We start from the raw sequence: 17,402 nt of genomic DNA, 5'->3' as shown, positions 1-17,402 counted from the left end.
ATTAAATAGGTTGTATGGACGTTAAGTATTATATCAATTCTTACCAAGAGACGTATTTCTTAATAACTGAAAGTATTAAATAGGTTGTATGGACGTTAAGTATTATATCAATTCTTACCAAGAGACGTATTTCTTAATAACTGAAAGTATTAAATAGGTTGTATGGACGTTAAGTATTCTATCAAGAAACGTTTCTACTGAAAAAAATGTCACAAAATATTTACCACTGTATATTATCGAAAATAATAACACTTAAACATTTATTTAGCGGAAATACTTTCTGCTTCTCGTAAAAATATTATATTGTAAATATATTCACGAGTACATACATATTTGGAAAACCAGATACATATTATCGTGTTCAATTATTTATTAATTATTAATTATCCGTCCCACCTACAATCTTGTAATATAGATTGTGTATATTATATATATATGTTTCCTTGTGAGGTAATAAAACATACGTCAAACTATAGATAAAATGATTTCTTGTTATGAACATAGCCACAGAAGGTGTCAAAAACAACAGTAAACGTTCATGTTTTTCAAGTGAACGTATTGGATGTCAGTTAAGCTTTTTTTCCAGGATGAAATCATTTCCTGAAAACTTGATAACGAACTTTGTTTCATGACACAGGTCATGACCATGGTCAGAACTGGCAGTGTTCTCATGGTGTTGAAACTCAGCAACATCAGTATTTTTGTGCAGTGATGTAACCGTGGTTTAGTGTAAATCTAATTTGAATTATCACGTCATGGGGAACTCTTCTCAGTTCCTAGGAAAGGTTTGAAACTTGTATTTGGGATGTGAATCCAACATGGTCGGTGAATAAAAACCATGTTACCCAGTAACACCAATCCCCATAATGGATAACCTCAGTTGGATAGAATGTACATTTTCATTAAATAAGGTGTTCAAGTTCCACCAAAGATCAACCGGTCGTCAAAATTATTGATTTAATCTTGGTTGAAACCACGAAAACGTACTTAGTGATGAAAGGGTTAACGTGGATGTAGCACAATCCTGAATAAGTTAATGTGGGTTTATTATAAACTTATAAGGATATCTGAAGATATTAATGTCTCTCTATATATGAAAATGTTAACGTAGATGTTGATACAATCCTGTGTGTGTGTATCAGGTGTCCCTTGAGTAATAAAATCTTCCAGGTTCTTAGCTGGTCTTAATATGTAAAGCATGTAGGTTATATAGTTTAAAAACTGATTAATTATGACCACTACTTTTACCAACAACATTTAAACTACAAGATAATATTGTCATATCTATGTAAATACAAGTTGTCCATAAAGTACTTGTCCAGTTTTAACCTTTAATAACTTCACTTCTATATAAGATACAAACAAATCTGTAAAATGAAAATAAAATAGACAATGTATGAAAGATTTGGAATATTTAACTGTAAGAATGTCAACCAGCTAACCTAACATGGTTGTCTTCTTCCAACAAACCTTGGTGGGCTTGAATCTTGTACGTTAGGTTACGTAATTTTGTTTTGAGAATTTTGTGAACTGTTGTTTTAGGAATGTCTAATTCCAATGAAGCCCGTCTTAACAATTTTCGTGGATTATTTGTAAACACGTGCTCTACAGACAACACAGTCTCATCGGTCTTCCAGTTCGTGGCTTATCATTAATGAAGCCAGTCTCCTTAAATTTGGCCATGCAGTTTGGGATTGAGTTTCTACGGGCGCTTCAAAGGTCTGACACAGACTTCAGATCAGCTAGCCAGGAAACACAGCTTACCTTTTCTTCAGTTGAAGCCATTCAGTAAAGTAAATAGTTTATTATCTGGAAATTAAAAGAAAGAAATTAGAACAAATAAATCATTAACAATTACGTTCAGAAAACTTTCCCTTTCTATTTTACTTGACAGATTGTTTATATCTTATACAGAAGTAAAGTTATTAAATATTCAAACTGCACAAGTGTTATATGGATACCCTGTATAATAGTACTGTCTGTTGTATGTCCATGTAACTACTTCGTATATGGTGGATGGATCATCACAAAAATTAGAATGGGGTTCGTTCTCAGAACAGCTGGTATGGGTATTAACACTTTTATCAGAATGGGGTTCTCAGAACAGCTGGTGTGGGTGTTAACACTTTTATCAGAATGGGGTTCTCAGAACAGCTGGTGTGGGTATTAACACTTTTATCAGAATGGGGTTCTCAAAACAGCTGGTGTGGGTATTAACACTTTTATCAGAATGGGGTTCTCAGAACAGCTGGTGTGGGTATTAACACTTTTATCAGAATGGGGTTCTCAGAACAGCTGGTATGGGTATTAACACTTTTATCAGAATGATGTTCTCAGAACAGCTGATATCGGTATTAACAGTTTCATCAGAATGGGGTTCTCAGAACAACTGGTATGGGTATTAACACTTTTATCAGAGAACAAAGTTTTGACCTTCCTAGGTTATTTTCAGGTTTCTCGTCATCAAGATTTAGTATGGAGTTCATTAGAGCCATACATATAAATTTTAATGATTGATTTTACGTTTCATTTCAAATGTTTTCACCTCTCTTCATACTCAACATGAGTTACAAGAGAACTTGTAGTTTCATGTTATGCGTTGTGCGGACTTTTAAGGACTTTTTTACAATTACTTATAAAGGGACCAACTTTTCATGTGCTAAGATAAAAGGGCCCGGCATGGCCAAGCGTGTTAAGGCGTACGACTCGTAATCTGAGGGTTGCGGGTTCGCATCCCGTCGCACCAAACATGCTCGCCCTTTCAGCCGTGAGGGCGTTACAATGTGACGGTAAATCTCACTATTCGTTGGTAAAAGAGTAGCCCAAAAGTTGGCGGTGGGTGGTGATGACTAGCTGCCTTCCCTCTAGTCTTACACTACTAAATTAGGGACGGCTAGCGCAGATAGCCCTCGAGTAGCTTTGTGCGACATTCAAAACATAAACAAAATGAGATAAACTTTTATTACTCATAACTCTCATCCAGAGGACGGATATTCAAGGTAGTTTTCAATAAAATATGAAGTCTATTATATATCACCATGATATATGCAAGATTTATCCACGAATTTAAGACAATAATTACATTTTTCTGTAGAATCTATAGCAATATCACTTAGAATTTATATTTTTACAATTTTATTTGTGTTTCAAACTTCATGTAATTATCTGTTCTTTTTTATTTCAGAACCTTCTAACCATTTGAAATATAATAAACTTTTTGCATAGACCTTTTAGACACTATGGTGAAGGTGGCTAGTTAATGCAAGCCACAATTAGTCTTTTGGGAAGATAAATAGTTAACACTAATTACAAATAGAGTAGATGGAAGGTAGCTAATTAACACAATCTACAGATAGAGTAGAGTAAATGTAGTTAGTTAACACTACCTTTAGAGAGACTACAGTGAAAGTAGCTATTTAACAATACCTACAGATAGAGTAGAGTAAATGGTTAGAGAATAGTGAAAGTAGCTATTTAACAATACCTATAGATAGAGTGGAGAGAAGATAACTAGTTAATGTTACCTACAGATAGACTAGGGGGGAAGTAGCTAGTTAACAATACCTGCAGATAGAGTAGAGGAAAGGTAAATAGTTAACACTACCTACAAATAGAGTAGAGGGAAGGTAGATAGTTAACTTTACCTACAGATACACTAGTGGGAGGGTAACAAGTTAACGCTACCTACAAATAGAGTAGAGGGAAGGTAAATAGTTAACTTTACCTACAGATAGACTAGTGGGAAGGTAAAAGTTAACGCTACCTACAAATAGAGTAAAGGGAAGGTAAATAGTTAACTTTACCTACAGATAGACTAGTGGGAAGGTAATAAGTTAACGCTACCTACAAATAGAGTAAAGGGAAGGTAAATAGTTAACTTTACCTACAGCTAGACTAGTGGAAAGGTAATAAGTTAACGCTACCTACAAATAGAGTAGAGGGAAGGTATATAGTTAACTTTACCTACAGATAGGCTAGAGAGAAAGTAGCTAGTTAACAATACCTGCAGATAGAGTAGAGGAAAGGTAAATAGTTAACATCATCAACCTCTAACTTTTTTACCAAGGAATAGTGGGATTTGATTATCACTTTTATAACGCACCTTTGGTCGCAAAATACAAACAACACATTAACAGCAACAGCCTGCGAACCATCAAACTTTAAATTCACAGTACAGCATGCCAATCACTAGACCGCGTCCATTATTTACTGAGTTGAGAAACCTTGCTTTTTGAACCCTTTTAAAACTGTTATTAAGAGTACCAATCTATAGAATTGAGCAGAATCCAAGTTTATATTACGACAAAACTTTTTGTGTTGTTGTTTGAAACATTAAATTATCTATTGTTCTTTTAATTCCGACCTCAAACCAATTCTCAATTTTTTTTCCTTTCTGCTGCTTCAATATACATGCTAGTATTACCGTTATAACCTCATAGTGCTTCTTTACTTCAATATACATGCTAGTATTACCGTTATTACCTCATAGTGCTTCTTTACTTCAATATACATGCTAGTATTACCGTTATGACCTCATAGTAATTCTTTACTTTAATATACATGCTAGTATTACCATTATAACCTCATAGTGCTTCTTTACTTCAATATACATGCTAGTATTACCGTTATGACCTCATAGTGATTCTTTACTTCAATATACATGCTAGTATTACCGTTATAACCTCATAGTGCTTCTTTACTTCAATATACATGCTGGTATTGCCGTTATGACCTCATAGTGATTCTTTACTTTAATATACATACTAGTATTGCCGTTATGACCTCATAGTGGTTCTTTACTTTAATATACATGCTAGTATTACCGTTATAACCTCATAGTGATTCTTTACTTCAATATACATACTAGTATTACCGTTATAACCTCATAGTGATTCTTTACTTCAATATACATGCTAGTATTACCGTTATGACCTCATAGTGATTCTTTACTTCAATATACATACTAGTATTACCGTTATGACATCATAGTAATTCTTTGCTTTAATATACATACTAGTATTGCCGTTATGACCTCATAGTGGTTCTTTACTTTAATATATATCCCAATATTGCCGTTATGACCCGTTAGTGGTTCTTTACTTCAATATACATGCTGGTATTGCCATTATGACCTCATAGTGATTCTTTACTTCAATATACATGCTGGTATTGCCGTTATGACCTCATAGTGATTCTTTACTTCAATATACATGCTAGTATTGCCGTTATGACCTCATAGGGATTCTTTACTTTAATATACATGCTGGTATTGCCGTTATGACCTCATAGTCATTTTTTACTTCAATATACATGCTAGTATTGCCGTTATGACCTCATAGTGATTCTTTACTTTAATATACATGCTGGTATTGCCGTTATGACCTCATAGTGATTCTTTACTCTAATATACATTCTGGTACTGCCGTTATGACCTCATAGTGATTCTTTACTCTAATATACATTCTGGTACTGCCGTTATGACCTCATAGTGATTCTTTGTTTTAATATACATACTAGTATTGCCGTTATGACCTTATAGTGATTCTTTACTTTAACATACATCTCAATATTGCCGTTATGACCTCAGAGTGGTTCTTTACTTCAATATACATACTAGTATTACCGTTATAACCTCATAGTGATTCTTTACTTCAATATACATGCTAGTATTACCGTTATGACCTCATAGTGATTCTTTACTTCAATATACATACTAGTATTACCGTTATGACCTCATAGTAATTCTTTGCTTTAATATACATACTAGTATTGCCGTTATGACCTCATAGTGGTTCTTTACTTTAATATATATCCCAATATTGCCGTTTTGACCCGTTAGTGGTTCTTTACTTCAATATACATGCTGGTATTGCCATTATGACCTCATAGTGATTCTTTACTCTAATATACATTCTGGTACTGCTGTTATGACCTCATAGTGATTCTTTGTTTTAATATACATACTAGTATTGCCGTTATGACCTCATAGTGATTCTTTACTTTAACATACATCTCAATATTGCCGTTATGACCTCATAGTGGTTCTTTACTTCAATATACATACTAGTATTGCCGTTATGACCTCATAGTGATTCTTTACTTTAATATACATGCTGGTATTGCCGTTATGACCTCATAGTGATTCTTTGCTTCAATATACATGCTAGTATTGCCGTTATGACCTCATAGTGATTCTTTACTTCAATATACATGCTGGTATTGCTGTTATGACCTCATAGTGATTCTTTACTTTAATATACATGCTGGTATTGCCGTTATGACCTCATAGTGGTTCTTTACTTTAATATACATGCTAGTATTACCGTTATAACCTTATAGTGATTCTTTACTTTAATATACATGCTAGTATTGCCGTTATGACCTCATAGTGATTCTTTACTTCAATATACATGCTAGTATTGCCGTTATGACCTCATAGTAATTCGTTGCTTTAATATACATATTAGTATTACCGTTATAACCTCATAGTGGCTGTTTACTTCAATATACATGCTAGTATTGCCGTTATGACCTCATAGTGATTCTTTACTTTAATATACATGCTGGTATTGCCGTTATGACCTCATAGTGATTCTTTACTTTAATATACATACTAGTATTGCCGTTATGACCTCATAGTGGTTCTTTACTTTAATATACATGCTAGTATTACCGTTATAACCTCATAGTGGTTCTTTACTTCAATATACATGCTGGTATTGCTGTTATGACCTCATAGTGATTCTTTACTTTAATATACATGCTGGTATTGCCGTTATAACCTCATAGTGATTCTTTGCTTCAATATACATGCTGGTATTGCCGTTATGACCTCATAGTGATTCTTTGCTTTAATATACATGCTGGTATTGCCGTTATGACCTCATAGTGATTCTTTACTTTAATATACATGCTAGTATTGCCGTTATGACCTCATAGTGATTCTTTACTTTAATATACATGCTGGTATTGCCGTTATGACCTCATAGTGATTCTTTGCTTCAATATACATGCTAGTATTGCCGTTATGACCTCATAGTGATTCTTTACTTCAATATACATATACATCCCAATATTGCCGTTATGACCTCATAGTGGTTCTTTACTTATATGACCTCATATGGTTCTTTACTTTAATATATATGCTAGTATTAACGTTATAACCTCATAGTGATTCTTTACTTCAATATACATACTAGTATTACCGTTATAACCTCATAGTGATTCTTTACTTTAATATACATACTAGTATTGCCGTTATGACCCGTTAGTGGTTCTTTACTTCAATATACATGCTAGTATTGCCGTTATGACCCGTTAGTGGTTCTTTACTTCAATATACATGCTAGTATTGCCGTTATGACCTCATAGTGATTCTTTACTTTAATATATATCCCAATATTGCCGTTATGACCTCATAGTGGTTCTTTACTTTAATATACATGCTAGTATTACCGTTATAACCTCATAGTGATTCTTTACTTCAATATACATACTAGTATTACCGTTATAACCTCATAGTGATTCTTTACTTCAATATACATGCTAGTATTGCCGTTATGACCTCATAGTGATTCTTTACTTCAATATACATGCTAGTATTGCCGTTATGACCTCATAGTGATTCTTTACTTTAATATACATGCTAGTATTACCGTTATGACCCGTCAGTGGTTCTTTACTTCAATATACATGCTAGTATTGCCGTTATGACCTCATAGTGATTCTTTACTTCAATATACATGCTAGTATTGCCGTTATGACCTCATAGTAATTCTTTACTTTAATATACATGCTAGTATTACCGTTATGACCTCATAGTGATTCTTTACTTTAATATACATGCTGGTATTGCCGTTATGACCTCATAGTAATTCTTTACTTTAATATACATACTAGTATTGCCGTTATGACCTCATAGTGGTTCTTTACTTTAATATACATGCTAGTATTACCGTTATAACCTCATAGTGGTTCTTTACTTCAATATACATACTAGTATTGCCGTTATGACCTCATAGTGATTCTTTACTTTAATATACATGCTGGTATTGCCGTTATGACCTCATAGTGATTCTTTGCTTCAATATACATGCTAGTATTGCCGTTATGACCTCATAGTGATTCTTTACTTCAATATACATGCTGGTATTGCTGTTATGACCTCATAGTGATTCTTTACTTTAATATACATGCTGGTATTGCCGTTTTTACTTTAATATACATGCTGGTATTGCCGTTATGACCTCATAGTGATTCTTTACTTTAATATACATACTAGTATTGCCGTTATGACCTCATAGTGGTTCTTTACTTTAATATACATGCTAGTATTACCGTTATAACCTCATAGTGATTCTTTACTTCAATATACATGCTAGTATTGCCGTTATGACCTCATAGTAATTCGTTGCTTTAATATACATATTAGTATTACCGTTATAACCTCATAGTGGCTGTTTACTTCAATATACATGCAAGTTTTGCCGTTATAACCTCATAGTGATTCTTTGCTTCAATATACATGCTAGTATTACCGTTATGACCTCATAGTGATTCTTTACTTCAATATACATGCTAGTATTGCCGTTATGACCTCATAGTAATTCGTTGCTTTAATATACATATTAGTATTACCGTTATAACCTCATAGTGGCTGTTTACTTCAGTATACATGCTAGTATTGCCGTTATGACCTCATAGTGATTCTTTACTTTAATATACATGGTGGTATTGCCGTTATGACCTCATAGTAATTCTTTACTTTAATATACATACTAGTATTGCCGTTATGACCTCATAGTGGTTCTTTACTTCAATATACATACTAGTATTGCCGTTATGACCTCATAGTGATTCTTTACTTTAATATACATGCTGGTATTGCCGTTATGACCTCATAGTGATTTTTTGCTTCAATATACATGCTAGTATTGCCGTTATGACCTCATAGTGATTCTTTACTTCAATATACATGCTGGTATTGCCGTTATGACCTCATAGTGATTCTTTGTTTTAATATCATGCTGGTATTGCCGTTATGACCTCATAGTGATTCTTTGCTTTAATATCATGCTGGTATTGCCGTTATGACCTCATAGTGATTCTTTACTTCAATATACATGCTAGTATTACCGTTATGACCTCATAGTGGTTATTTACTTTAATATACATGCTAGTATTACCGTTATAACCTCATAGTGATTCTTTACTTCAATATACATGCTAGTATTGCCGTTATAACCTCATAGTGATTCTTTGCTTCAATATACATGCTAGTATTACCGTTATGACCTCATAGTGATTCTTTGCTTCAATATACATGCTAGAGTTACCGTTATAACCTCATAGTGGTTCTTTACTTTAATATACATGCTAGTATTGCCGTTATGACCTCATAGTGATTCTTTGCTTCAATATACATGCTAGTATTGCCGTTAAGACCTCATAGTAATTCGTTGCTTTAATATACATATTAGGATTACCGTTATAACCTTATAGTGGCTGTTTACTTCAATATACATACTAATATTGCCGTTATGACCTCATTGTGATTCTTTACTTCAATATACATGCTAGTATTGCCGTTATGACCTCATAGTGATTCTTTACTTTAATATACATGCTAGTATTACCGTTATGACCTCATAGTGATTCTTTATTGCAGAGTTTTATCTGTTATGACATTTGAGTGATTGTTTACTGCAAGTCTTTTTCTCTTACAACCTTTGAGTGACGGTTTACTGTTAGTATTTCGTGTAGCAGCGTTTGAGTATCTCTTTATTGTTAGTTTTTTGTTACAGGCTTTGAGTAGCTGTTTAGTATTAGTTTTTCTGTTACAACCTGTGAGTAGCTGTTTAGTATTAGTTTTTCTGTTACAACCTGTGAGTAGCTGTTTAGTTTAGTTTTTCTGTTACAACCTGTGAGTAGCTGTTTAGTATTAGTTTTTCTGTTACAACCTGTGAGTAGCTGTTTAGTATTAGTTTTTCTGTTACAACCTGTGAGTAGCTGTTTAGTTTAGTTTTTCTGTTACAACCTGTGAGTAGCTGTTTAGTATTAGTTTTTCTGTTACAACCTGTGAGTAGCTGTGTAGTTTAGTTTTTCTGTTACAACCTGTGAGTAGCTGTTTAGTATTAGTTTTTCTGTTACAACCTGTGAGTAGCTGTTTAGTATTAGTTTTTCTGTTACAACCTGTGAGTAATGTTGAAAGTTATGTGTTTTAGAGAAACTTATGGTTGAAATAAAACATTTTCGAGTCCTTATTTTCCCAGTGTTTTTAATTTGCCCCAGTTATCGTTATTGAAACAAAGTTTCATGTTCTTTGATGTCCTGAATTAGACCATCATTTTGTTTCTCCAACATTCTTCCTTATATATTAAAGGGTCAGAATTTACACTACGACATCATCTATAACGAGGATGACCCGAACTTACATAGTTTCAGTTCTTGTGCATGGAGAGAAGTCTGTCTTAACCCAATGAATGTGAGCCATATTCTTACCCACATCTTGTGAAATGTGGGCACGGTCAGCCTGTGTAAGGTGACAGTTTGTTCCATAATGGCTGCCAGTGTTAAAAAACTGTAATTTATCAACCTTGAGGCTCAACCTTATGTGGCCTTTTGTGTAAGTTTTCCCGTAAATTTGCTGACCAGTGTAGCTGTTTATAAACCTTACACGAAAGGAATCAGAAGGTACGAATGTTTATTTGAGGTTGATGAGCTGTTCTAAACATTAACCTTTCTTGACCTAGAGTAAGAAGCCAGGTACCATGAAGATATCATAGGTGCAGATGGTTTGGTTTATTCTAAATTTCGCAAAACTACACGGGAGTTTTCTTTAATTTATCAGTGCCAGACTAGAGGGAAGGTATCTAGTTAACACTGCTTACTGTAAGCTTTTGGACTACTCTTTTACCAATGAATAATGGAAATTACCGTCGCATTATAAAGACCTTAAGGATGACATGGTGAGCATCTTAATGGCGGGGATTCGAACCTGCGATCTGCAGATTGTGAATCGAGTGCCTTGGCCACCAGGTTACGCCAGCTTTCGTTGGTTCAGAGAGACCCAATGTACGTTTGCTAACTTTACTGACTCAGGAAATAGGCGTATAGTAATACTTCATCGATACAAGGACAAATACTATTGTAGTATAGAACAAACAGTGCTTAAGGAATAGAAATGAGGTATCATACTGAACTGTTGTGGAAACAATAATAAAGTCAGAAGTTGACCATGCTATCGTCGTGTCATCAAATTAATGATTTTGAATTTTGTAAATATTATATTTAGCATACTGCGTTGTATTCGTAGAATTAGTAGATGTTTTCCAGAGAAAGTGCACGTCTTGCCAGATTCTGGTGGTTTCCCTACATTTTTCTTGTTTTTCGAGAGTCACGAAAAGCCGTGATCACTCGTGCCCATCCAGTAATTATCTCGTGAAGTTACCTCAAACAACTTTTCCATTTCATTCAACTGTTTTCTCTCCGATAAACACGTGTTACTAAAGAGAAATACATTCATTCTTAAAACTTAAGTAGTCGATATTCATGTTATGATAAATGAAAACAAGTAATTAGTTTAAATAGTTATTTCGTGTAACACTATGAACTCAAAGTATTTATCCCCAGTGCTGAGATCAGTTGTCTTCTCTTCTTTTTGCTCTGTTAACCTCTTGACGTTCATGTAGCATTTCAAGTCGAACAAACGTATCGTATTGGTTCATAATAAATCGTTTTCTCTTGTTTTGTACGCTAATTATATTCACTAGTATATAATACCCTACTTACTCGTAACGTCACAGTAACCGACCTACAAGACAAGCCTTACCCTCTCAGGGTACTCGCAACAAATGACAGTGAATCTACCTGATGAGTTTGCTTCTGACAAATCCAGTCGGTAGAAAGACTTGTACCTTAATATACATAACTTGATGACGTGATATTAGCTAGTGATATCTTACCTATTTACCCAGTACAATTAGTAGACAGTGGTCAGTCTCCAGATGTGGAACGTCACTGTCAGAGCTTCGATTACCTTCTGTGTCTGTGATACAAAAAATTACACTCTATGTTAAACCGTGGAGATTAGGTACATAATAGGTATTACTACCTATACTTTATGTTATACCGTGTAGATTAGGTAGATAATATATATATTACTATCTATACTCTATGTTATACCGTATAGATTAGGTAGATAATAGATATTACTACCTACACTCTATGTTATACCGTATATATTAGGTAAATAATATATTTTACTAACTTCACTATATGTTATACCGTGCAAAATAGGTAGATAATATATATTACTACCTACACTCTATGTTATGTCGTGGAGATTAGGTAGATACTAGATATTACTACCTACACTCTATGTTATGTCGTGGAGATTAGGTAGATACTAGATATTACTACCTACACTCTATGTTATGTCGTGGTGATTAGGTAGATAATATATATTACTACCTACACTCTACGCTATACCGTAGTAATTAGGTAGATACTAGATATTACTACCTACACTCTACGCTATACCGTGGTAATTAGGTAGATACTAGATATTACTACCTACACTCCATGTGTTACTGTTGGGATTCTTCAAGGATGCTTTCAAATCGAACCTTTTCACTGCTAGAAACTATAAATAATGGTTGGACAGTAGTCATTTAGAAAATAGTAGCTCAGACATAGATTAGGTAGCAATCCAAACTGGCAGACGTAGTTAAGTACAGTAGCAGAGGTCATGAATTATTGTATGAAATTTGTTGTAAGACGCCATGTAAAGATGTAGGTTTAAAGTGAGATTCTGAGTGACCAGGTTCCGTAAACTATTTAAAAACTAGTTCCAATGCTTTACAAACTAGGTTAAAAGTTTAAAAACGTAGTATTCTTCGTTTTGGATACGAGTAGAGGTTTTAGAATAGCCTAGTTTGTATCCAAAGTTTCATTAATAAAATATATGTTATTATTGTTATACAGCTGTATCCAAATTTTAGTGTTTTTTTCGACAACCTGTAATTTGACAGGACTTTGTCTTTTATTCCTGACATAAAGGAAAGACAAGAAAGAATTTAATCAGTTTTTACTTTTGTTTGTGGTGGTAAATGAATCCAAGGTTTTTATAGTAATTAGGTCATATTTTTATTAAGCACAAAACGTTATTCAAGTGGCTGTTTTCACAGGAAGACTGATCAGTTTTAGAAAAACTGGACTTTCATCCATTATTTGAAGTATGTAGTAACATTGTTTCTCTTCAAAAAGGAATGCGAGTTGAAGGACTGAAAATGTTTTAGTATTACGTGAACATTTTTAAAACATAGACATCGGGGCCGGCATGGCCAAGTATTCTACTCGTAATCAAAGGGCCGCTCTGTCACACCAAACATGCTCGCCCTTTTAGCCATGGGGGCGTTATAATGTGACGGTCAATCACATTATTCGTTGGTAAAAGAGTAGCCCAAAAGTTGGCTGACGGTGATGAGTAGCTGCCTTCCCTCTAGTCTTACACTGCTAAATTAGGGACGGCTAGCACAGATAGCTCTCGAGTAGCTTAGTGCGAAATTCAAAAACAAACAAACACACAAAATAATAAAATAATATAATATGATAAAAACACGAAAATACAACCACTGCTAGTACATGTTCGGGATATTCAAAATACAATTAACTTTTCAGGTTTATAACTCATAACTCACTTCCCGAGAAATCCTTAGTTCGATACCAGTTCGTGAGTTGGTCTAAATATTCTCTCTCTGAAACAACCAACATAATAATGGTTTGTTTAAAAGTGTTTCAAGCATTGATGTGTTTTTGTATCTCAACCGATCCGATGTATTACGTAGTGAGAGAAATGTATGGTGAGCGATGGATTCGGTGGACATAGTGTTGTTGAAATATATGATATATTCTTGCAAAACCTAAAGGATTGCGTAAAGAATGAAGAACTTTAGCTGTAATAGACGTAATGCTAGTAACTTTGACAACAATAATTAATATAATCATTCTTTGTCAGCTTAGAAAAGGACTTTACACCATTAGAATTGTTTACACGATGGAAATATGTTTTAACTGGTTAAGATATATAAACAGTTTAGATATTTAAATCAGATTAGATTCCGGGACGAAACAGAAACACTTGACGAGGAATAGAGATAAATACCTATAGCTATGTTAGATGAATCACTTCTAAAGGTAGTGTAGATCAGAAAAAACTGTTTTCTTCGAATGCTAGTGACTAAAGATACGTTCGTCTAAAAGTGTAGAAAAAAGCCTATATACATGCAACCGGAAAACTAGAAGCGAAACCTTCAATTAGCCCTAAGATCAGCCCTGCGTACTTCGGGTTATTTAGAAGCGATGACGTTTGTTTATAACATTCCCCTGTCAAGGACAGAACATTTTCAGGTACTTAAAGAACGATTGTCTACCCGCACAACACAGGAACCCGACTTGAACAATCGCACTGAGAAGAACTGTGCACCTAGCAACTTATTAACGATCTCATTGAGAAACAACTGTGCACCTAGAAACGTATTCGAATAGTTTGTTTCATTCACTGGTATACAGCTGACAAGATGGCCAGCAAAACTTACCTCGCCTGGCTCATGTTAGCTGCTGCTGTCTGCTCTTCCGTCAAGTGTGAAGATTCTGTTTTTGGAGATGTGCAGAAGAAACTTTTAAAAGCTCAGTACCCTAACGGTGAGGACTGAACAAACTTATTTTAAAGTTTGTACCCTAAAAGTAAGGACTGAACAATTTACTTCAAAATTTGTATCCTAACGGTAAGAACTCAACAAAATTATTTCAAAGTTTGTACCCTAACGGTGAGAACTGAACAAACATATCTCAAAGTTTGTACCCTAACGGTAAGAACTGAACAAACGTATTTTAAAGTTTATACCCTAAGGACTGAACAAAATTACTTCAAAGTTTGTTCCCTAACGGCTAGAACTGAACAAAATTACTTCAAAGTTTGTTCCCTAACGGCTAGAACTGAACAAAATTATTTCAAAGTTTGTACCCTAACGGTAAGGACTGAACAAAATTATTTCAAAGTTTGTACCCTAACGGTAAGGACTGAACAAAATTACTTCAAAGTTTGTATCCTAACGGTAAGAACTGAACAAAATTACTTCAAAGTTTGTACCCTAACGGTGAGAACTGAACAAACATATCTCAAAGTTTGTACCCTAACGGTAAGAACTGAACAAACGTATTTTAAAGTTTATACCCTAAGGACTGAACAAAATTACTTCAAAGTTTGTTTCCTAACGGCTAGAACTGAACAAAATTACTTCAAAGTTTGTTCCCTAACGGCTAGAACTGAACAAAATTATTTCAAAGTTTGTACCCTAACGGTAAGGACTGAACAAAATTATTTCAAAGTTTGTACCCTAACGGTAAGGACTGAACAAAATTATTTCAAAGTTTGTACCCTAACGGTAAGGACTGAACAAAATTATTCCAAAGTTTGTTCCCTAACGGCTAGAACTGAACAAAATTACTTCAAAGTTTGTATCCTAACGGTAAGAACTGAACAAAATTACTTCAAAGTTTGTACCCTAACGGCTAGAACTGAACAAACATATTTCAAAGCTTGTACCCTGCCAAGCGCGTTAAGGCGTGCGACTCGTAATCCGAGGGTCGCGGGTTCGCATCCCCGTCGCGCCAAACATGCTCGCCCTTTCAGCCGTGGGGGCGTTATAATGTGGCGGTCAATCCCACTATTCGTTAATAAAAGAGTAGCCCAAGAGTTGGCGGTGGGTGGTGATGACTAGCTGCCTTCCCTCTAGTCTTACACTGCTAAATTAGGGACGGCTAGCACAGATAGCCCTCGAGTAGCTTTGTGCGAAATTCCAAAACAAACAAACAAACAAAAAAGTTTGTACCCTAACGGTAAGGACTAAAAAAGTTATTTCGAAGTTTATACCCTAACGGTAAGAACTGAACAAACGGATACTAAAGTTTCTACCCTAACGGTAAGAACTGAACAAACGTATATTAAAGTTTTTACCCTAACGGTAAGAACCGAACAAACTTATTTTAACCTTTGTACCCTAACGGTAAGAACTGAAAAAAACGTATTTTAAAGTTTTCGCTTTTATACAAGTGCTTGGACCAATACGATTGCACGAAACTTAAATGTGTGGAAAGTTATTAATGTTAATTATCACACACTGTTCACAAACATTTTTTACACATGTGTAGAAAGTTATTAATATTAATTATCACAAACCGTTCACAAACATTTGTTTCACATGTGTGGAAAGTTATTAATATTAATTATCACACACAGTTCACAAACATTTGTTTCACATGTGTGAAAAGTTGTTAATATTAATTATCACACACAGTTCACAAACATTTGTTTCACATGTGTGAAAAGTTGTTAATATTAATTATCACACCTTTCTTAAACATAAACTATAGTTTGTGTTGATTCGCTAGCATGTTTTTATCGGTTGTGTTTCTTGTTTTAAGAACGTGTTTTATCCAATAGCGCTTCGTTTTGTTCTGAGATTAAACACGTTAACTGTAACTAAGGTGTTAAATATACCATAATAGTAGGGAAGAAACGTTTCGTCAGCTGAGGTTTCGATTTTGGAATACAATGGTTTCTGCTTATTTGTCAGAGATATATTTAACGGCGACATCCTTATAAACTCTTCAAATTATCGAAACGTAAATAAATATTTAATTATATGGTGAGGGTTTTATACATGGATTTGTTTGTTTGTTTTGGAATTTCGCACAAAGCTACTCGAGGGCTATCTATGCTAGCCGTTCCTAATTTAGCAGTTTGAGACTAGAGGAAAGGCAGCTAGTCATCACCACCCACCGTCAACTCTTGGGCTACTCTTTTATTAACGAATAGTGGGATTGACCGTCACATATTAATGCCCCCACGGCTGAAAGGGCGAGCATGTTTGGCGCGACCGGGATGCGAACCCGCGACCCTCAGATTACGAGCCGCACGCCTTAACACGCTTGGCCATGCCGGGCCATTTATACGTGGACCAATGGTGACAAAGTTAACGTATAGTAATGTAAGTCAGTATCTGATTCGTTGCTAACTGGAGACCCAAATGAGTTGCTCGAGTTTTGTGCTCGGTAAGAGTTGTTTAGTTTTGGAGTAGACGTGTCTAATAATGCAGAATAACTTATCATTTGTAATAATAGAAAACAAAACACTTAAAAACTTTAAAAACGCACATTGAGAATCTTGTGAGACGTACATTAACTAATAGTTATATAACACTATGTAACAAATGTTTACTTTTTCTTTTTCCTGGACAGAAAGTCTTATTTCCCAATTGCTTGTTCCTAAAGTAAATGGAAAAGACCTGTTTTTCTCTTCAAACTTTGCTTTTGTGACCTGGGAGCATATAACGAAAACA

At 34.5% G+C, this 17,402-nt stretch overlaps 1 protein-coding gene and 1 long non-coding RNA gene across 2 annotated transcripts in view; one reads left to right on the top strand and one right to left on the bottom strand.

Moving 5' to 3' along the window:
• Nucleotides 1-1,324: 1,324 nt before the first annotated feature.
• Nucleotides 1,325-14,645, bottom strand: LOC143241676 (uncharacterized). Its single transcript, XR_013022254.1, has 3 exons — nt 14,598-14,645; nt 11,964-12,046; nt 1,325-1,809 (listed from the first exon to the last, which is right to left on the bottom strand). It is a non-coding gene; the product is annotated as an uncharacterized LOC143241676 (long non-coding RNA).
• Nucleotides 14,199-17,402, top strand: part of LOC143241675 (uncharacterized) — a 32,560-nt gene continuing 29,356 nt past the window's right edge. The window contains exon 1 of the mRNA XM_076484905.1: nt 14,199-14,703. Coding sequence (XP_076341020.1) covers nt 14,580-14,703 — 124 coding nt within the window. The 5' untranslated portion in view covers nt 14,199-14,579. The remainder of the gene's footprint in view (nt 14,704-17,402) is intronic.

Source organism: Tachypleus tridentatus, unplaced genomic scaffold, assembly GCF_004210375.1.
Source record: "Tachypleus tridentatus isolate NWPU-2018 unplaced genomic scaffold, ASM421037v1 Hic_cluster_1, whole genome shotgun sequence".
In the NCBI taxonomy this organism is placed as follows: Eukaryota; Metazoa; Arthropoda; class Merostomata; order Xiphosura; family Limulidae; genus Tachypleus; species Tachypleus tridentatus.
This window is presented reverse-complemented; position numbering and strand designations above follow the sequence as displayed.